The 23,179-nt window shown below is 42.7% G+C and overlaps 1 protein-coding gene across 15 annotated transcripts in view; it reads left to right on the top strand.

Moving 5' to 3' along the window:
• The first annotated feature begins 5,659 nt into the window (after window positions 1-5,659).
• Window positions 5,660-23,179, top strand: part of LDB3 (LIM domain binding 3) — a 130,903-nt gene continuing 113,383 nt past the window's right edge. For 13 of the 15 annotated variants that reach the window (XM_054071324.1, XM_054071326.1, XM_054071320.1 and 10 more), the window contains exons 1-2: window positions 12,711-12,814; window positions 12,917-13,042. In XM_054071324.1, the coding sequence (XP_053927299.1) occupies window positions 12,950-13,042 (93 nt within the window). In that variant the 5' untranslated portion in view covers window positions 12,711-12,814; window positions 12,917-12,949. Of the gene's footprint in view, window positions 5,744-11,760; window positions 11,855-12,710; window positions 12,815-12,916; window positions 13,043-23,179 lie in introns of those variants that run through there. The other 2 variants (XM_054071315.1, XM_054071313.1) reach the window with 2 other exon arrangements.

Below are 23,179 nucleotides of genomic sequence, written 5' to 3'. Positions count from 1 at the left end.
AAAAAAATCTGTCATGCAATGGTGTATATTCTTTGATCAAGGAGCCTAATATGTAATAACGTATTCCCCTAAGGAAGCTGAACCCTAAAAATCATTGGATTGAATTTCCTGCTATACTACATAAGTAAAAAGGAAAACTGTCTGTGGAGAAGGTACTGAAACAGATCTATGGGGAAAAGCCACCAATTATCAGATGATTCAAGAGAGAGATCCTTTAAAGAAAGCTACAATCTCATGGCTAAGTTTTGCCCCTTGAAGTCCACAAAGTCAAACAGAAAGTAGAACCATTTTTAGGGTTTTCTGCTCTATTAATGGGACAAAAATCATCCATGGAAGAAAGGAGTCAGTGACCAGCATCATCCAAGAAACAAGGTCAACATTAACAGGATGAAACACACGAAAATGAACCACCAAGTTTGCTAGTTAATCCACAAAGCCAGAGGGCAGGCCTCTGCTTACCCTTTCCAAGGACCTGGTATGAAACAGCTATTTCTTACCTCACTTCTCTTCGTAAGCTCAATGTCTTGAGTGTTTGTAAGCCCAGGTCTCAGCTCCCTTCTGCCAGGCAGATCCTTTGGTCAAAAATTCCTCATCAGTCCTCCCAGAGACAGTCCTGGAGCCGTTCAGCTTTCAAGCCCTCCCAACACTATCACCATCTTCTTCTGGTTCTCACTAGTCCACCCTTCTAGTACTCCTTTTCAAGCAGTTCCCAATGCCCTCAGGTGCCAAAACCAGCATTAACCATACACAGCCCCCCCCTAGCTTTTAAAGAAACCATGTATGCTTCCACCTTAGCATGTAAACAGATGGAATCTGCATTTATAATAATCCTCCAACTGTTATTTAAAAATATGAATCCTTTTGATGCTGCTGTTCTCAGCTGAAGTCTCTGACTAACAGAAGCACATAGCAGAACCCTTAAACGCATATTGATACATCTTATTTGAAGTCCTGCTTTCCAGATGCACTGGTTAAAACTCACTTTCTGCTCCTCGGTGAAGTAAGTAGAGAACTTAATCTGATGAAGGACAAGGTTGAGGTAGTAGCCCCAGACAGCTCATTGGTTGATCATATTCACTGCATAGATTCCTTCTGAAAACTGTTCCTCTGGAAGAGAAAAAAAAAAAACACCAATCTTTCAGGCCTTGGATCATTATGCTCAGTGAGATAGGAAATAAATTTCATGTAGTAAAAGCTGTTCTCTGTGGGCACTGCAAAGACCATTTGACTGAAGGAATTAGAAACATGAGAACTCCATGAAACATCATGTGAAACTTCATTTCAGTCATTCACACTCACTTTACTTGCTTTACTCCAAATTCTTACAGTAGAGGATGGCCAAGGGCAAAGGAAAAAAACACAAAACCACAATTCACAACGACCACTAGCACTGGTCATGTATATTATATATATTATGGTCATTTATATTATATATAAATAAATATATATATAACCTGTAGAATCCTGAAGGGCTGCAAAATATAATGACTTCATAAGAAGCAAGCCTCTTCTCCTTTCTCTGGTGAGCCTCTATCAGAGGAGGAACTTAAAGAGTTACCATCCTGTGTCAGATTTCTCTTTTCTTCTTTCACTGACTGACTCAACTTTCCTTGAGTTTTTTCTCACATACAGGAGCCAGACTGTGGTGATTTCAGAGCCAGGGCTAAGGAGGCCATAGCACACATTACAGAACTGCATCGTGCAGCTCCCCTCCATTGTGCTGCTTCCTCAAATAGAAAGAATCCCCACCACAGCTGAACTTGCTCCATTTTTGCTGGGTCACAGCACAAAGGCAATTGCTTATTAGAGCAGGTCACAAACACAGCAATAGTGTGAGTTGCCTGAATTCCAGCTTTTGAAAATTAAATTACTGCAGAAGTTTTCAAAATAACACAGCTGATTGTCCTACATAATTGGAAAGCAGTTACGGGAAACGTACAATTTTGGGTTTAGGTAAGATTAGTGCATTTCTTTTGCCAAAAGAAGACCAGGGCCACAGACGTTCTCAGAACAACCTTACAGCATCATATCAGTACAGACTTACAGCACAACACTTTAGCAAGGTAAGGTGGATCCCGATGGAAACCAGGTTTCAGATGAGACACAATTTCTCATCTGCTACTTAAGGTGGATTCTCTGGACAGAAAATCATGGTAGTTAAACCACAGCGATCTCAAATCACTTCTGAATTTGTCAGCCAAAAACATTAAAACAAAACTAAAGGCCCAAGGCAATAAAGCAACACCCCCTACTAAGCACTTTGTGTCTTAGCAATTAGTTTCCTACTTAAGATTTTCACAATATTTCTTACCAAGCTTTGGACCTCCCAGGACTGGAGACAGAAACGTAGAAAAACGATCCTGCTTTTGTAAAGGATATTCAATTGAACTTCAGCACCTGGTGCTTTTTAAGACTCCCAGCCTAAGTACTAATGCAACAGCCCCAGCTGTTACATATTCAGCACAAATTACACTCAAAATATCAGTTGGTTTGGCAAGTCATAGTGCTTCTGTTTCAACACTTGACTAACTTGTTGGCATCTATCTTTGTTTTCTCCCTCTAAGAGCCAGTAGCTTGGCTCTGCCTAAGAAGCCTCCGTTCCAGCACGTTAGGGGAGACCTTATAGCAGTCTTCTAGTACCGAAAGGGGGCCACAGGAAAGACAAGGAGGGGCTCTTTATCAGGGAGTGCAGGGTTAGGATGAGGGGCAATGGTTTTATGCTGAAAGAGAAGAGGCTTAGATTAGGTATTAGGAAGAAATGTTTTCCTGTTAGGGTGGTGAGGCACTGGAAAGGCTGCCCAGAGGAGTTGTGAATGTCCCTTCCCTGGAGGTCTTCAAGGCCAGGTTGGGTTGGATGGGGCTTCGAGCAACCTGATCCAGTGGGAAGTGTCCCTGCCCATAGCAGGAGGGCATTGGAACCGGATGGGCTTTAAGGTCCCTTCCAACCAAAACCGTTCTATGATTTTACAGTAATGAACACGAACCTTGGCCAAATATAACTACAGAAATGCTATAGATCATGATTTCTGGGTCTGGTCTGTGTATTGGACCAGAAGACCCCATTTAACAGGACTCAAGGCGGCTGGTTTGCACTTCAGTGATTCCACTGTTGGAGTCATTTCCACACACCACTTGGGACACACTTTAGTAGTCCTTCATCCCAAGGTGACCTCCATTCAGAAACGGGTGTTTCAGAGGGGCTGGGGCTTGGACCACACAAGGCAGTGATCTCCATCAATCGTGTGCAGATTCTGGTTACAGGATCTATTTCCCATTTACATCCATAGGTATAATTTTTCCCAGATCTTACGCATGTTCTATTACTTTCCAAGCACTAATGTTACAGTTATTCTGAACTCCACAACAGTCAAATCTCTTTTTAATTTGGAGCTGGCTCCAGGTCTGCCTGACCTTGCCTTGGAGACAGAGAAGGGCTGCAAACAGAGGTGATTAGAGAAGACCCATCTGTTCAGCACAGATCCTGTGAATACAAGATGTTATCATCTACAAAGAATAAACAGTGTCTGGAAGAACAGTCTGAAACAAAACGTGCTCTCAGAGGGACATGCTGTCTAACTTCCAAAAAACCCAATTACTTAGATGACACTGAACTCTATTTTAGCTTAAATCAGAATATTCCACTTTTTGCAATAGTACCACTTCTTGAATCTCCTCCAAAAGGCGACCTCCATCCAGAACCCGGTGTTCTGTCCCTCCTGCCCATGGTCACCAGTACCCCGGGTGCTTTAGAACCTCCACCTGCAGCCACGTGTAAACACAAATACGTTATGTCCACAAACGCACCTATCCCCAAATGTGTGTGTCTGCAAATTCATGTGTCCGCAAACATGTGTGAGCGCAAACACGTGTGTCTGTGGGTGGGTGTGACTGCAAACACAGCAGTGATCGCAAATGCGTGTATCCGAGAATGCGTTGTCTGCAAACATGTCTTTATCCAAATGTGTGTGAACGAAAACACGTGTGATGGTGGGTGCGTGTGTCCACAGTGCATGTGACCACAAATGTGTGTGTCTGTGGACACGTGTGTCAACAAACACACATGACAGCAAACACATGTGTATGGGTGCGCGTGCGACTGCAACCACATCTACAGGCTTGCGTGATCAGAAACACGTGTGTCCGCGAACACGTGTCTACAAATGCACGTCACCGCAAACACGTGTGGCTACAAACGCATGTGCCTGTGGCTGCGTGCATGATTTCAAACACGTCTGCAGTCCCACGTGATCACAAATGTGTGTTACCGCAAACACATGTGACCCCGAGCACGTGTGTCCATGGGAGCGTGTGACTGCAAACAAGTCTGCAGGCACGTGTGGTCACAAACGCATGTACCTGAAAACATGCTGTGTCCCCAAAAGTATGTTTCCCCAAACATGTGTTTCCCCAAATGCGTGTGACTGCAAACGTGTGTGACTGTAGCTGCGTGTGTCTGTGGGTGCACATGTGACGGCAAACACGTCTGCAGGCTTGTGTGATCACAAATGCATGTGAACCAAAATATGTCTGTGAATGCTTGTGTCTGTGAACACGTCTGCGAATGCTTGTGTCCCCAAACATGTGTCACCGCAAACACGTGTGACTGCAAACGCACGTGTCCGTGACTGCAAACATGTATGCAGGTGTGTGTGATTGCAAACGCACATATCTGAGAACGCATTCTGTCCGCAAACGTGTTTCCCCAAATATGTGTGAACACAAACGTGTCTGAACTCAAACATGTGTGACTGTTGGTGTGTGTGTCCGCAAACACGTGTGCCTACAAACACACGTGGCTGCAAACATGTGTGACTGCAAACATGTCTGCAGGCACATGTGATTGCAAACACATGTGATTGTGCATTTGTGTGTCTGCAAACACGTATGACACCAAACCTGTATGAACCCAAATGCGTGTGACCGCGAGTGTGTGCCCACAAACATGTGTGACCGCAAACGCCTGTGTCCACGGGTGTGCGTGTGACTGCAAACATGTCTGCAGGCACGTGTGATCGCAAACGCCTGTGTCCACGGGTGTGCGTGTGACTGCAAACATGTCTGTAGGCACGTGTGATCGCAAATACGTGTGAACGTGAACGCGCGTGAACATGAATGCGTGTGAATGCAACCCTGCATGACTCCAAACACGCGTGGCCACAACCACGTGTGTCCATAAACATGTGTGCCTGCCAACGCGTGTACCCCAGAAGCCGTTGTGTCCACAAACGTGTTTCCACAAACGTGTCTGAACGCAAACACGTGTGACCTCGGGGGTGTGTGTGTCCGTAAATGCGTGTGTCCACAAACACGTGTGACCACCAATACGCGGCTGTGCGTGTGACGGCAAACACGTCCGCGAGCACATGTGACGGCAAACGTGTGTGAACGCCAACACGTGTGCCCACAAACCCGTGTGGCCCCAAACCCCTGTGCCCGCGGCTGCGCGTGGAACTGCACACACGCCCTCAAGCGCGTGCGCTCACAACCGCCAGTGACGCCACACGCGCGTGGCTGCGGGTGCGCGTGCCCGCGAACACGTGTGACCGCATCACCGGTGCCCGCGGGTGCGCGCGTGCCCCTACGGCGCGTGCCCGCGCTTCCCCCCCCCACCCCCCCCTCCCCGGCTCGCCCCTCCCGCCCCGCCCCTCCCTCAGGCACCGCCCGGGGCAGGCGCGGCCGATCCCGCCCTTGGCGCCGCCCCCCGCGCAGCGGTGCGGTCCCGCCGGCCCGAGCGGTGCTGCAGGTGGGCTCGGTTTGTCGCGGCGGGGCGAGCTGACACCCGTCCCTCCGCCCCGTCCCGGGGGTAGCGGGGAGAGGCGGGCGGGGAGCGCGGGCGGGAGCCGCTTTAGAAGTGTCCCTCTAGCTTTAAAGAGTTTCTCTAGTGGAAAATGTTAGGAGAAAAGCCTTTACTGGGAAGGCAGAAATGAGTAGGGGAGTGATTCGCCTGAAATCTGACTTTTGGGAGCCCGATTCAAGACGAAATCTTGCGTCGTGGAGATTTAACGATCCACTTCTAAGTTGCTTTCTTAATTTTTCAAGCCACGGCTTTTCGTTTATGCCTCTCCCGGAGCCCTGTTGGATGCTGCCGTGGAGCTCACCTCCACCTGGAGGTCAGCGATAAAGCACCTGGAGATGTAATTTCTCGTGACAGCAGGTGTCGAGCTCCTAAGGCAGTGTGTGTCCTTCTGCTTGTGGGAATGGTGCTTCTCCACAGAAGGCATTCTCCACACCTTTTCTTCGCAGGGGGGCTTCTCAGGTGCCGGAGGTAGTGGAGTCCCCATTCCTGGAGGTGTTTGGAGGACAGGTAGATGAGGTGCTTAGGGGTGTGATTTGGTGGTGGACAGGTACAGTTGGACTCGGTGATCTCAAAGGTCTTTTCCAACCTAATGACTCTCTGATCCTTGTGCGTATGGGTCTGTGCACAGAGACGTGCATGGTGTAGCGATCCTTTAGGAATTGGTGTGACAGGGAAATTGCATCCATGGTGCAGGATCCCTCTTCCAAGCCTTGCCGGGTGTTCATCATGCTGTGCCAGACCTCAGGCACTCTGGAAGCAAGCCAGCACCGGAGACATCCTGTGACATGGATGTCACGGCTCAGTTCCCGCTCTGTGTGGAGCTGACAGTGATCTGCACATGGCCTCTTCAGCCGATTATGTGTGTTCACGTTGGTTTGACATTTTTTCTTTTGCTGGTTTCTCCTGGAAGCCAAAGCTGGACCCCCTGCAGCAAGGCACAAATTACAGTAGTCGCAAGACTGCTGTAAACTTTCCTATTTCAGGTCAGAATTGGGAAATGAATGATAAAAACCGGAACAGAATGCATTTGCTAACCTTCTCTTTCTGGTTCAAGTACCTGCATCAGAAACTGAGCCTTGCATTTTAATCCAGTTGCTGCTATTGACGTGTTCTGTGACCTAAAGCTGTAACTTAAGCACTGTGACTACCTACATAAAAAAAGGAGGTGGTAACAGCGGCAGGTGTTTAGGTGTTCCTTACCTTAAAAAGAGAAATTTGATATCTTGGTGAGGTTACTGCCATGGAATTGTTAGGTGCTGTAGAGGGTGCCTTTAAAAGCAGAAACTGAAGTGCTGGGGAGAAGTCAGTAACATACACTTAACTCTTTGTAATACAGGGGCAAAAAAGATGTTGTAAACAGTCTGGACAGGTATCTTTTCCTCTTCCCTCAGTACCTGTCTCTCTACAGGTATAGTTTCTAGTTTAATATAGTTACGAAAAATCTTCAGATGTTTCAGAGATCGAGTCTGATCGATCTCTGACCATGGTGTATACCTCCTTTTTTGTAGTGGTGTAAAGAGGTCATGGCAGGGAAAAAAACAAAAGGCCACCTAGCCAGAAAAAAAGTGTGAAAAGATGTTATTCTGTAATGATGAAAAGGGTCACAGTGAGGGATCTAGAGGTGAGGGTTGGCAGCAAGTTTAACAGTCAGTAAGGTGATACTGGCAGCAGCAAACAGCTAAATAGGAAGCAGTTAGAGCTGCGTTTCTGAAGGCATTGTGTTACAGAGAAAGGAGATAATATGCTATCATTAGAGTTTTCTAGCGTGTCTCCCCAGGAATATTATGTTCTGTTGGGACCCACAAACAGCATCACTAGAAAGGTGCTGACAAAGCAGAATTTGGTGAAGCAAAGCGTGACAGAACATTACCTTGTTAAGAAAGGTCAAAACCAGGACTTGGGACAAATTGATAAAGTGACTAGAACTCAGAAATACAAGGTTCTGTGAGAACTGCAAGATTTTGATTAAATGGGTGGAACAGCTGCACATGGAAGTACAAGTAGGATTAGTCCAACAGTTGAGAGCTCATCTGGGAAGGAAAGGGGATGGCAATGAGCTCTTTTGCATAGTAGAATAGTCTTGCTTTGGAAGCAGTATTGAACTTGTGGGAAAATTCCTCTCGTTAATTACTTTTATATTGTCTAACATTGGCAAGGTAGAAATTCAGAGCTAAAAAGCTTATACATCTCTAACGTGTCAGTTGCAAATCCTTTAGCCATGATTAACTAATGTATAGTAACTATGTGCTATTTTGTCCTGTGGATTACGATGAAGACCAGTCCCCAAATACAGCCATAGTTTCCTCATTATTCCAGGTGGAATATAATTAGCATTGGGTTAATTAAAAATCTTGGAAGACCTTAGGCTTGTGTATGTCAGACATCTGGTTTAAAGCTTGGGTTTTCTTCATGCATGCGTCTAGGTGAGCAGTTTCTTCACATGCTCCATTCTCCTCACCTTTCTGCTCTGTCAAAAGGGTGTGGATAATCTTACTAGGGACAGCGCAGGAATCTGTAGGGCAAAAAGGATATGTTTGTCATAAAGCTGAGTGCTGCCTTCTCATACTGCCACTCCCTCAGGTGAGGGAATCTGAAACAAAGGCAGCTGGTTTTGTCCGATTGCTTTTTAAAGGAATGTCTGTCCAGCTTGTTGCCCATCTTTCTGTCAGAGAAGAAAGGATACTTTATTCCTCTGTGGGGCAAGTCCTTCAGTTGCCTAAAGGAAAACATAAAATGTTGTCGAAACCATGACTTTCCACATGTCTTTACATGCCTAATATAGTCTGTTGCAGATCAGAAGCTGAACTCTAAAGCAATTGACTTCTGAAGTGCTTAATGATACAGATGATACAACCTTGTTGCTGCAGTAACAGTAATTCAAGGCTCTTCTATAAGCGTGTCTGCCACTGCAGCTAAAATATAACTGAGTAACGTGGCCAGCTTAATGAAGTAGTAGCAACTTGAACAATTGGAATTTCCATTACTTGTTTCCTTCCACCTTTATTTAGCATTGACACTAGTGGTTTTTATTTCAATCAAGTAATGGCTGTGCACTCCCAAGCACGCGGTTGGAGCTTTCCTAAAGCCAGTTCACTGTAACACAACGTGGTGTCCTAGCATATGTGAATTGTTTCCGCTAGTGTAACGTCTCTGATGTAGCTGTGGAAGGACTGCTCTGCTCAGGCTTTGGGGCGTTTGCTGGAGGTGGCAGCACTTTCCTCTGCTGTGGAGCTTGCAGAGCCTGGTACCCATCCAGCTTCCTCACAACTGTTCCCATCAGTCAGCTAAGATGGCTCGGAGGGTGCTCCGGGCAATTCTGTGGTTTGATATCTGTAGAGGAAATGTCACCCTGCTCCTGGAATATGTTTTTTTCCTTTAAATGTCACTCCTTACACCAGTGACCTCATCTGACTCAGCATAGCTTCTGTCTGAAGGGAGGGAACTATAAGCAGGTCATAGATTTTTGACATTGCTGGATAACATAGAGAAGAAGGCACACCAAGAGCAACAAAATACTGTTATTTCAGCAAAAGGAAAATGATTTTTGGAACAATCTGACAAGCAGTTACGTAAAGCAACTAAAACCTAATCTAAATATCACAAACTTCTGAAACCAAGGGGATTGTTTATTATATACACACAGTTTACTTCATCCTCAGATTTCCCAGAGGGCATTTATGCTGGTAGCCTTGATGGCACTGCTGTACCAATCCAGTTCCGGGGTTTGCTCTGGATGTTTGACACAGTGAGAACTCCTGTGTCTCTCCCCTTTTAAAACAGAGTAGGGTTGAAATAGGCCTCTGGGTGGATCACCAGCTTTCTTATTTAGCAGCTGATTGTGTTAAAAGTCTCTAGAAGACAAGTGAGACCTATGCTAAGAGTGTTCCCAGCAAATGAAGTTGTGACTACAGCATGAGCTGCTTTACTGGTTTGCACTGCATTATTAGGCACAGAGCTTTCTCCACACAGGCAGAGGGTTAACAGATTCAGGAAAAAAAGGACATGGATAAGTCTGGAGAAAGAAAACTGTGGGATATTTTTGCTCCAAAATTCACCTAGTATAGTGCAGGCCCATGAAAGAGCCGCAGTCCTGTTGTGTTGAAGGGGAATGTTGGCCAAGACACTGCTATATCCTGAATCATAGAATTATAGAATACCAGGTTGGAAGGAACCTCAAGGATCATCTGGTCCAATCTTTCTTGGCCAAAGCATAATCAACCAAATCTTAGAAGTTTACGATGTTGGGCAATCCGCAACTTCCCTAGGGATATTATTCCAATGGCTGCTTGTTCTCATAAAAAATTTTCCTCTTGTGTCCAGTCTCCCCAGGAGTAATTTGTACCCGTCACCTTTCATCTTTTCCATGTGACTCCCTGTGAAAGGGGAGTCTCCATCTTCTTCGTAGCCACCCTTTGAAGACTGGAACACAGTGACAAGTTCTCCCCTAAGCCTTCTTTTCTCAAGGCTGAACAAGCACGGTTCTTTTGGCCTTTCCTCATATGGCAGGCTTCCCAGTCCTTTGATCATCTTTGTGGCCCTTCTCTGGACCGTATCCAGCCTGTCCACATCTTTTTTGTATAGCAGGGACCAAAACCGAACATAGTATTCCAGGTGTGGCCTGGCAAGTGCTGAATAGAGTGACTTTCTCTATGCTTTCTTTTTAAAAGTGCTAAGCTATGCTGACTGTTCCTGCAGACACAGACAGAAACCAGAGGAGTAGGAGCAAGGGACCTCAGTTTAGCATTTTGTTCAGATGGCAGTGCCCCTCATGAGGTTACCACTCCAGTTCCCTAGCACACCACCCAGCCTAAAGGATCTCACAGATTCTTTCAGATGTCCTAAACTGATAAGTAGATGACATGTTACACATGTGAAAACAGGATAGAAGCACATAGTGTCTGTTAAACAGTGTCTGTGTTTCTTAATGCTTAGATTTGGTCAGCTTGATGTGCAGTTTTAGTCTGTTCTGGGTTTTGCTTTTCCCCTCCCTGTTTCCCTCTTCTCTCGACCCCCCCCCCCCGCCTTTTTACACAAATAGCTGAAGATTTAGGTGTAGGAAGGAAATGTGCCCACAATTTGCAGTCCAGAAAAAATTAATGTCTCTTCTAATGCTTTTTTCCTGTGATACTTTCTTCACTAGTGAAGACAACTTGTTTGTCTTGCTCCTGGTTTTATCCCATTCTCCTAAACCCTTGAGAAGGAGCCAAGAAAGGGCACTGCAAAATAGCAGTGGATCCCTAGTATAATGAGAATTTACCTTCAATGTTCTATGAGTGCACGTGACCTTTGGAAAAAAAAATATATCCCATGCTAGTGTTTAGGAAGAGACCTACGAGATAAACTGACTGTCCTGAAAACTCCACCATTTGATGTGCAACAAATCGGTTTTGTCTCCACTCAAAGTCATCATCCAAAAGTCACTGGCTCTGGACTCCTGTAGGGCAGGTTACTAATGCTGCTAATGTAAATGTGCCCTGGAGGTATTTGTGAGACGTCAGAAAGACGTTTTCTTTTCAAGCCTTGCCTTGCTATTTGCTTTAGCTTTGGTTTGGGCAGTTCTACTGGCTTAGCGCATCTGTCATTCAAATCCACTGGGATTGCTGTGGTTCAGTTTGGACCTCTGACTAAAATACATGGTTATGTGGTTTAGTCTAGTGTCTCTGTGGAGCTTAATTATTCCCCTGTAAAAATGGCTGTTCTGTCACTTCAAATACTAAACAGTTAAATTGCCTTATGGTTTTGAAAAGTTATTGACCGTCTCCTCTGATAAAGCCCTGGTAATGTTTGCTCTCTGCCATTTCACTATCAGGTTTTCTATCATGTTTTTAGGTAGGCGAATGGGCAGAGTGACCCATTATCTACGTGCAAACTGAGCTGCCTCACCCCAGTGCACTATGTGGTTTTGGTTGCCTTTTGATTATCAGAGTAGAACACGTGCTTTTTTTCCACCTTAACATAATAGGAATTCCTTTATAATCAGAGGGTAAAAGCAGGGATGCTGTGGAGATACAGGAAAGTGGTTCTGGAGGTCTTGCATGTATTAATGACTTGAAAGGGGTAAGTGTTATTTAATATTTACAGCTTTACTGACAGCAGAAGCGTTTTGTTTGTATCTGTAGTTCTACCAACAGCTTTTCCCCCTCTCTCTTGTCCTCTGTATTTTAGCTATTCCCAGTCTAAGGCAGAAATGTTATCCTGAGTTACTGAACAAAGTTTATAAGGTTGTATAGAACACCTACCACAGATAGAATATAAAATATGAAAAATCAAGGAACAAATTATGGAAGCAGTTAGCTAGCTATTTGTATTCTTAGCTTTCCGCTAAAGTGTCGTGCCTTTAGAAGACCTGTGTCAAAATAATGAGGCAGGTATGTAGTGAAACTATGCTTTTGCCGTGGAAATTAAATGCTGATTAGAAATAACCCATAGTACCTCTTTCTGCATTCAAGGAGAATAAATTTTAATTTTCCCTTGAGAAAGCAAGGGCTGTGGAACTGGGGGCCAAATGTGAAGTTGTGGGGGTTTTTTTGTGACGCTAACTGCTTGTAGTATATACTTTATCTTCTGTTTAACAAATTGGTGCAAAAGAAGGTAAACACTTTGGGGGGCTTTCCTGCTACATATGGAAAGTTCTATGTAAAAATAACTTCTTTGTAGTACGTTATATGTCACAGTGCGAGAAACATGTTCTGAAGCACAAGTTACACATGGCTATACAGTTGTTAACAGGTTAGTAAAGAGGATTGGATGTTTGAGACTTCAGCCTGAGATTTTGCTTGCTTGTTTTATTACAAAATGTGTTTTGCCCATAAAGTAACTGAGCATGAAGAGGGGTTTGAGAAGCCTAGAAAGATCTGTCCCCTTCCCTGGGGGCTATATTAGACCTCTGAGTCATGAAGTCTTTGCATAGTAGGTGTCTGGTTACAAACCTTTTATGGGCCCTATTCAGCTGGGATATCAGCATCTGCATTATAGCTCCCCTCTATTCTTAGGTGATATCAGAGCACGACTGAACAGGCAAGGCAGAAAGAGAATTGCTTCCGTTATATAAAACTCTTCCCTTTTCTTATTCTGTTTTTTTTATGCTTTCTCTGTCTACCCCATCCTTCTCTTCTGCAGTGCCTTGTTGTTGCCTTGTGAAAGAGGTACATAATGGCTTACAGCGTGACTCTGAATGGACCTGGACCGTGGGGTTTCCGGCTGCAAGGGGGCAAGGACTTCAACATGCCCTTGACCATCTCCAGAGTAAGTGAACAAAAAAGCCTCCTCGAGCTTGTTTAGGTTGGAAAACAGCAGTGAATTAATCATATGTACACTCTGCCTTAGCAAAATAGAACATCTTTACAGCTAGATCTGAATAAAGAAAAAGTAACGTGGGCTTTAAATATACCACTTCGAGGTACAACCTGGCATTGATGATGACTAAGAAAGACAGTTCTGGTTAGTATATTTTTAAGAAATATGATCCGGTTCCATTCTGTGCAGTGTTGTCTCTTCTGCTGCTGATACAGGCCTTACTGGTGGTATCTGTTTCGGGGGAAAGGGAGTAGAACAACTATGAATGGGAGTATAGAATTTTATTTCTAGAAAATAAACACGTGACTGCTTGTAAATATGTCAAGTCTGGGTGTTAAAACTGGAGAAAGACAGGGATACGTGTCTGCTCTTTTGGGGGGGTTGGAGTGGGGCAATAATTGGATCAAAATTAGTCATGTCAAGCAGAAGACTCAATAGTGCTTAAAACACAGTCTTAAATTATGCAGAAGCCTTCCATTTGCAGCTGACAAACAGCATGTGATTTAATAATTACCTGGTGTATCTGTTGATTACAGATTAGTAAATTTATTTCCTGGCTGTCTTTTTTTTTTTTCCCTAAGAGCAATATTTTAAGATGTTACAGTTGAGTGCTCTTATTAACTGAATTAGCTCAGTTCCTTAAAAGTGTTTGACACTGGGTAGTTTTCAGGAAATTTTTAAGTGTTTCCCTTACCTATGCTTCTCTTATCAAACTAGATAGTTCTGTGTAACTTATGTTTTGGGAATTCTGCTTTCTACTGCCTCTTGCAGCTCCCTCTTCCTTTTTTTTTTTTTTCCTTTTTTCTTTCTGACAGCTTCAAATCTGTTCTAGAAACTTCAGATCTTTTTTAGAAATGTCTTGGTTCCTCCACAAATTGCATACAGAAGGCTTATTTTGCAGTGTAAAGCCAAGAGAGGTTACTTACATAACAGTGTTTAAAAGGAATACGAGAATGATTTAATCAGACAAACAAACAGAATGCAAACAAAAGGTCTGCTCCACCATGAAAAAGAGCCACCTACGCTAGTTTGAAAACTGTTTTTTCATAATGAAAAAATACAGTCTGTTATGTTGTGGGTACCAAATCGATATCCCTGCAGCAGTCATGATTCACAGTCATCAGTGAATAAACATACTAATTTCACTATGGTAAATAATTTTGGTATTTCTATCATTATCCCGGCCAAGGTAAGTCCAGAGAGGTGCCAACATATTTCTTTAGGCGTTTTTGTAATGCTTTGCAGTGGACATTCTATGGTGTTTATTATCTTTTTATTAGTAATTCCATCGTACCGGGAGGCTGTCAATCAGGGACTGGGGGACTTGCACTATCTATGACAATCAGAAATTAAAAACCAGTTGTTTCTCAAAAAAAACCATTGTCTGAGGCTATAATCTCTCAAAGTATACTCACTGTGCCCAAAGACTGTATGATTCTCATGGGGATTTTGAGAGTATATGATGAGCAGGAGTGAAACTGCAATGCCTGAATTCCCAGAGGTGTGGAGGAATTGCATCTTCACACAGCTGGCTGCATTTCCAGCAGCAGAAGTGTCAGAAAACACTGTTAAATGTTTTGAACTCTTTCCCAGTTTTTATTTGGGAGCATTGCTTTAGGATGGGATTGAATTTTGTCGCCTGCCTTAGGGAGGAAAAGCAGGCATGCAGAAATGAACGTAGCCTCTTTCAGGGGGAGCAGGAGTAGGAATGCCTGCTGGTTGTGATATTTTTTAACCGGAACAGAGTGTAGTACATGGCTTTTGGTGATAATACTCTTGAAGTCTGTTTTTTCTTCAGCATCTGTTAAGTAAACGTATCTCCAAACAGGTCAGATATTTCCCTTGATCAACAATTTCCAGTCGTAAGTGAGTTGAGGCATGAATTTAGCCATAATTGCAATCTTACCAGGGCAGAAAAGGAAAGCTTATGTTCTCAAGATATTCTTAGGGGAACTGGGGGAAGGAGGATAACTGTGAGGAAAATCCCCTTCCTGGGAAGGGCACACAGCTCTAGATTTTGCCAGTGGATGCTTTATACTTATGTACGGACTGATTTTCATCCACAGCTGTCCTGAGATGGAATTAGACTTTCTATATGCAAGAAAAGTCCTAAACACTTAACTTAAAGGATCTTATAGTTGCTTTTAATACCACGTGCCCTTTTGCCTACACATGCGTAGGCACCCTCTATGCAGGCAGACAGGGCTTACATGCGGACATTCTCATTATACTCCAACTGCCCCCAAGCAATAAGGCTGTCTGCAAGTGGGCCACAGAGAACAAAAAGATTTGTCTTTTCTCGTGGAGGCTCTGTGCTCTTCTGCCAATTCATACCATGAGTCATGTCATGAGTTCCCTCTGAGCTCTGGAGAAGGATGAGAGCAACAGTCCACCACACTGGGATCGTTCATCCCAGCTGTAGTTTTATGCCTGCATGTTTCCTAGGACCTTCCTGAAAGGGGAAGTTAGTATCATGGCAATATGAAGATAGCCCACACCTAGATGTGAAGTGGGCACCCTGCGCTGTGTTAGGCAGCTTCATACAATTCCCACTCAGCTTGCACTTCACCTGAGAAGCAGGGGGAAAAAACTGAAGATCTTCAAAGACTACTGACAAAAGCACAATACAAGACTGTGGCATTGCTTATGCTTCTGTTCAGGAAAATGCTCTTAAAACAGTGGGCAAGGAAGGGCAAGAAAGGGAATTACTCAGAGCTATTTGGCACAAAGTTCAGTTTTAAAAGATTCTTTAAAATGCTGTCTGAGATGCTGTATCATCTTCCCTTCGGGTAGGTCCAGGTGATCAGCTCACAGCTGAATAGTCTACGGCATAAGACACAGGAGTCACAGTCAGTCAGCTGGGTGACAGGTGAAGGTGTGTTTCCCTGAAATGGATTGTTCTGCTTATCTGTTCTTTATCTAAAAATAATTGCCTGACTAATGTAGGAGAGTGGGGACAAGAACGAGTGGAGAATAGTTAAGGTTACTCTCCAGCTTTCACATTCGTTTAACAATGGCATTAGAAAATAATCTAGGAAATACTTAAAACAATATTTTTCCAGTCCCCACCCTGCAGACTATCCTACCATCTAGCACAGATTCTGTTATTGAGATGTCATGGGCAGGTAACAGAGGTAGGAAAACAGTATTGACAGCTGTTTGACAGTGTATTCTTAGTAAAGCTGAGCGTCTGTCATCTGAAATGAATGAGATCTGCAGGTTGTTGGTGGTGCCAAGAGCTATCACCAGTGGCGTGATCATGTGCATAAATCTGGTCTTTTCAAGTTGATGTGGGCAGCAAATCAGGTTATTTTCTCCTGCTGCTTGCCTGAACTGTCTTGAAGCAAGCAGAATTCATTAATTTTATAGACCTAATCCTCTCTAAGAAGGCTTTTAGGCATAGTTAATTACCTAAGTGCTGTGTTGCCATGTTACCTAATATGGTACAATTGTACGTGGATGGACGTGATAGCAGACCCTCTTCATGACTGATTCATGAATTGCTGAACAGCAAGATTTTCTCATGAGACAGACTAGCTTGCAGGTGACGCAGTGAGCTGGAAGGCATACAAGAATTATCATTATCTGAGATAGCAGAAATACTGTCCAGAAACGAGCAGTAACTCATGATTGGTGAATTCACTGCTTTTATTGATGCAGTTTTGTATTTTCTAATAGAAAGGGTTTTTTAAAGCTGCCTGGGTTCCACATCAAAAGCCAGAGCCTGAAGCTGAAGGAGACAGTGTTTAGAGAAAACAAAAGTTGTCAGAGAACTATTTTGGCTTTATGCTATTAAGTGAGGAAGAAGTTGAAATCTAGTGATGAGGTAAGCACAATGAGGGGAAATGGCAAACACTAATAGGAAAAAAATGAAATTAGCTGGAGAGGGAGTGGAGGAGAAGCCCTACTCTGGCATTTTGCCGTCCATATTTCTGGAGGAGCAGGAAAGCCTTTCTTACATTTATTGGGCTCTTTCCTCTAATCAGCATCTTTTCCTGATTACTTCCTGTCCCTCCTCCGCTCCCTAGCATATGTATGTCAGCCTCTCTCAGTGACTGCGTTTCCTTTAGAGGAGCTCTGTGACAGTATTCATTTCCTGTGAGCCTATTGCACGCGGTGTGTCATGCCTTGCAACAGGCAAGTGATAGGTAAAGGGAGTCTCTCTTTGCTTTTTTACTTCTATGCTTGAGTGCAGGGAAACCTCAGATTATCTGAGTCAGACACTATGCATTCTGTTTGGGTATGCTGTGCATGGATTGGAGTCAGAAGAGTGCGATTTACCTGGATTGACTGAACTGAAGAAATTTAACAAGTCCAGTTGAAATACCGATCCCCCATTATCTTTTAAGCATCCGTCTCTGGTGAATCCAACTGCTGAGTAGCTGTTCTACAGCTGCAACTCTAGCTTCAAGAAGTTTATCGCCAAATGTGAAGTCCTTTGCAATACTAAAAGCTATAGATAAGTGTTAATCATAGTTGGCATTCTACAAAACTAACAGACAAGTGTTGTGTCCTCTAAGAGCCTTCCTTTTATAAAACTATTCAATAGAGATGTTTCCGCTAAAACTCAAATGACTGTGTCAACTTCTCAGAGGGGGACTGAGCCGTTTAATGTAGCGACTGTCATATGTCTAGATAAGCTGTAGCAATTTCTTATGTGTGAGTGGTTTCATATTCTTCTAGTCTTCTACAGTTTAACTCAAAATAGTTCTGTGTGAGAAGAAAATAAAATACTTCCAGGCTGACTTTTAAGAACATTCCAAAACTTTGCTATCTTTTTTTTTTTTTTTTTTTTGGTAAAACAATAATTCCATGGGCATCAGCATTTCTTTGGGACAATGTGCTTAGCTTATAGATCACTTCTTAAGCAACAGAGGCATCTCATCCAAAGTTACAACATTCTGAATTTTATTACATGAAGTTGTTTGTTATTTGTACAAATGTGTCAGGATCATGAGAGAATGCTGGTTGCTTTAGATGGTATCTTCACTTTCAAACTAATTTGCAAGCCAATTCTGGAATCTCTACAGACACAGTTATCAGAAATTATTGTATTGCAGTGAGTGTGGACCCTACAAGTACCTGCTAAAACTCCTGATTTGGTATTGTTTGTTTGAGATGTTCCATTAGTCAGCATCTATGCTATAAATGATGCTTCAGCATATAAGGCATGATATGGTTACATCTCTCATCAAACACAAGTGTCATGAGTTTGTTGGACAAAGAGGAAGGGAGCAAATTCTCTAGTTGCTTTTTGTTTAAACAGTATCTATTTGGACCAGAAAAAGAGATGGGTCCTGGCATCTGGGGGTCAGAAAATCGCTGGATTCTGGGGACTTAATCTAAGTCTCTGTTCTGAATAGATCTGAATGGAGGTTTAAACTTGGCTGTGCAGGTGCTCTAAAATGTAAAGCATTAGTTACTCTGTGATAGACAGCATTCCTTGTCTTGATCAAAAGTACTGTATCAGGTCTGAGGAGTAATCCCAATGGATGTTTCACCTGAGTTGCTAAGACTTTAAGACAAGGTAGAAGAACAAGTACCCAGTTTTTATAATACAGTGCAGTTCCAGCCCAAGATGTACTACTTTTTTCCCTTCTGGTTAAGCAATCATGATACAAGAAAGAAGCTTTGAGTTTCTTACCTTTCAGAAAATGTTTTGAAGAATCTTGTTTTGTCTTTAAACTTGGGATTTTGGTGGAAAGAGTCTTTTTATTATAGTTTTTATTTAAATCTTAGCATCATAATGCAGTGGGATTTGAATATAGGTACTGTACTTGACCAAATAAATTCCAGGAAGGAGATAACTAGAATTCTTGGTCAAATGATTTCTCATTTAAATCAACTATGTGCTTGGAACTGAAAGGCAGCAGCTCTTACCTGTTTGTGTGAATAAAGTAATAGCTGAATACTAAGCTCACTGCAGAAGACCGGAGGTATCTAAAGAGTATTATGTGTTTTGCACAATATCTGTGCAGACATAATCCACAGCTCTATTTCAGGTTCCGTTTCAGTTCTATCCATGTTTTGAATTTCAGGAGAAACATTTAGCCTTGTTATAACATAGACCCAGATTAGTACGAATAATGGCCTGTAGTGGCTGGGGTACCAGCTTAAGTGACGTACATCATCAAACCTGCTGCTCTGACTGTTCTGACACATAATACATAATCTGTGGGTTTGAAGCCCTTTCTTTATTTCACCTGCTAAATGCAGCTTTTCTCTTCGGCGTGTGATTGTATCTGAATCATCAATGCTTGTGCAGTATTATCTGTGAAAAGAGCTCAGTGTATTAAGTAACAGGGCTGAACAGCATGTCTGCAATTACCGACTCAATTATAAATGTGGTCAGTATTTATTGGTGGTAGCTTGCTACTCCTGCCAAAAAAGCACTCTACAGTGACTTTGCAGCTTTCTTCCCTGCAAAAGGGAGGGGAACATAACCCTGGCATAGTGTTGATTGTGAGAAACTTGGGCTCAAGACTGGTGAGAAACTGCAAAGTTCACAAGTGGGAATAAGCATAGTTCTTTTGTCTTTATGGAGGAGGAGAAAGTTTCTTAACCTAAGGAAACAGATCCACAACTCAAATGAGTCATGTTTCTTTTTATCTTGTTTTAACATTTAATGATGTTCCCTGCCCACTGTGTATTCTAGTCTGACAAATTGCTCGGCCTTTGACCCAGAGTTTATATGTTTGAGAATATAGTTCATGTAGTATTTCAGGGAGTCCTCAGATTTACTTAGTTATATTTAAAGTTAATAATTTTGCAGATTCTTTAGAACTAGTAAACATAGTAACATAGTAAACATAGAACTAGTAAACATAGAACTAGTAAACATAGGAGGAGATTACCTTATTAATTTAAAGCTGCTGAACTGTTAGTGCTTTATAATTAAAATGCATAATAAGCTTTTTTCAGGGAGAACTTTTTGTTAGTGTCTGATGTCTGAACTCTCTAAATGACTGTCTGTGTAACACAGCAGATAACCCTGTCATTAGCTCCATTCAGAATACATTATTGCAAAATGTTCCCCAGCCAGAATACAGAGGGAAATTAGTTCTGCGAATACATTAGTATTAACTTTCTCTACTAGCAACAGCAGTTCCAGTCTGGTCACTCTTGTTGTCTCATTAGTAGCATAAAACATATGTTATTTTATAACTCTATAAAATGTTGCTATTTATAAAAAACCACAAACCTTTAGTAGCATTGTGAAAGTATCAACATGGTGTACAAAATGCAATGATCTTCACTATAATGTAGCATTCGCAGTGGGCTAGAGCCAGCTGAGAACAGAATTTGATGTAGTTGATTTGTGGGTGACTAGAAGCTTCTGCACGTAGTTATCTGAGATGCCACCCTTTTAATGCGTAACATAGCATTAAATAGTGTCTAATATAATATGAGATACGATTCTTCTTTTTTCACTGAGTTTTGTTGCAGGAATGGCCAGATGCTCAAGGTACAGGTAAGTTATTATCCCCACTGAAAGATCCTGAGAAAGGGAGAAGAAGGAGGGAATTTTTTACTGAACATGGTAAAAATCAATGCTTGCAAGTCTTGAGGGAAGGAATGAATTTAAAGTATGGCAGTGTCAACACTGATATGCTTTGAAATGAATTATGCTAATTGAAAAAGGATGACTTATATACAGCATTTTAAAGGACTGTTTCTTCTGTACTAGTGTGATTTAAACCTTAATAAAAGGGCTACCTGAGAGCAAAATCTCAGAATAGGCTTTTTGTTACAACTGTCTAAATTTTTAAATGCTACTTTTTTTTCCACCCACTGACTGTGAGTGTAAGCACTCTGTTTCTGGAATTAAGTATGCAGAAAATAATTCATTTCCAGCTTACAAATGGCTCCAGATGACTTCTTGAACATGTTTCATACAAGGTGACTCCTCTTTTTTGTTAGTGGTGGCTAGCAGCCATTTTTCCAAAAAGTCAATGAGATATTGCTCTTCTTTTAGGAAGGTGTAATGGGTCAAATGTCTTAAAGGCGTGCAAATCCCCTGGCAAGGGTAGAGTTACTTTCTGCACCTCCCACATGCGTGGCTGGTGTTGTGATCATCTATGCCACAGGTGTTCAGTGCCTGGACACTGTGCATAAATAGGTTTTAACCTTTCCCCAAAATCCTTCCAAATACACTTGATTTGTAGCAATGGCAGCTGAGGATTAGGAGGAACACAGCCTTTCATATGCTTGCATTGTATCCCCTCCTTTCTCTTGCTCAGAGTCCAAATTCCAGCTGCTGGGCTGTTTTGGCTCCCTTATTTGCTGCTGTTGGTTAGCCATACTTGTTAATACAGACATAAACCCTTACTCTCAATCAAGGTAACAGGCTTAAGAGCACACAGTTATTTGAAACAATTTACGGCTCTTCAGTTTCAAGCCAGCATTAGTGACAATTAGTCTTTGTGGCATGAAGAAAAATAACTGTAAGACATTGTAGTACTTATTTTACCTGGTTGTGGTGCCATGCACACTCTTCAGAAGCCTCTGTGGGACTCTCATGCTATATTTAAAGTATCCTGTAACTTAGGAAGCTATTTTGAATTGGAACAAATGCTACATTTACCTCAAGCTTCTGGAATGGGACATGGTATCCAAAACTCCAAAAATACTACGTGTAACCCCAGATTCTGGTACATAGTGCCAGATCAGAATGCTCTGGTATTAGGGTGAATTTGGGCTGCCTTTTCTTGATCCTGAGGGTCACTGGGACCGTCCTGCTCTATTTGAGAATGTCAGCATTCTCTCCTTACCTAGTCATAGCTGGTTCAAAAATGGCCAAGGGCAGTTGGTACCATGGCAGGTATTTAAAAAAGAAATAGGCAGCTGAAACAAGATGTTCTCTTTCATCAGAGCTGGCTAAGATTAACTACTCTAGGGAATAAATGGATAGTCTTTCTGCTAATTTTTTGACAGGAGTTACAAAGTACCCTCCTGACCTATTGTCAAAATTGCTTTTCTGTCTAGTAGGCTCTTATCTCACTTCTTTGCTTAAATTATCTAACAAATTATTCAAGAACAAATCCTTTTGTCAACTGTATGGGCTGGGGTGGATGAGGATCTCTCTGTTGTATGTCTGCCTGGCTTTCTTTATGACAAGAAATGGTCAAAAGTCTGTGCCATGACTTGTTTGAACAACAATAAACCAAACCTCTCCGAACAGCAATCTCTTCCTCCCCTGCCTGCCTTTCCCTGCCCTGCCCCACACATTTGCCATCTTTTCTTTACTCCCAGCTTTTGGTGATGTTCAGATCGAGAGTGCTGAAAAAAAAGAGATGAAGACTGTGCTTGGAAAATGAAAGTTACAGACCCTTCCACAAGGTGTTATAATTTCTTACAAAACAGTGAAGAGAAAGAATATGCAGGATGGAAGGGTGCAGGAAGGAGTTGGCTGAACAGGGTACCTTATGGAGGTTCACAACTAGTCTGTGTGTAGCTGTGGGGTTTCCTGTTTCTCTGGTTACATGTGTTGCTGTATTAAATAGTCATCTTTACCCTGTGTTGGGAACCCAGGGTGCAACTAATATCAATATAACTTCTGTGCTGAGAATAGTTCAAGAAAGACAAGGGACTACTGGAGAGAATCCAGTGGAGGCCTACAAAGATGATGAGGAAACTGGAGCACCTCTGTTAGGAGGAAAGGCTGAGAGACCTGGGTCTGTTTAGCCTGGAGAAGACTGAGAGGAGCTTATCAATGAGTATAAATAACTAGAGGAAAGAGTGGGTGTCAGGAGGATCAGGCAAAACCCTTTTTAGTGGTGCCCAGCGACAGGACAAGGGGCAACGGGAACAAACGGGAGCCCAGGAAATTCTGCCTCAACATGAGGAAAAATTTCTCTACTGTGAGGGTACTGGAACACTGGAACAGGCTGCCTAGGGAGGGTTTGGAAGATGTAGGTGTGTGTTCTAAATGGCAACAGAGTGACTACATCAGATTCACACCAAAAAGGTCTGGAGCTTCAACTCACACAGATCTAATATTTCTTCTTTACAATAGGATAGCATGTTTCTAGCTTTGGGAGTCAGTGGTGAAAAAAATGTGGGCGAAAACCAAAGCAGAATAAACCT

Source organism: Cuculus canorus, chromosome 7, assembly GCF_017976375.1.
Source record: "Cuculus canorus isolate bCucCan1 chromosome 7, bCucCan1.pri, whole genome shotgun sequence".
NCBI classification, from domain to species: domain Eukaryota; kingdom Metazoa; phylum Chordata; class Aves; order Cuculiformes; family Cuculidae; genus Cuculus; species Cuculus canorus.
The sequence above is the reverse complement of the archived record's forward strand: the minus strand, read 5'-3'. Positions and strand labels throughout refer to the sequence as shown.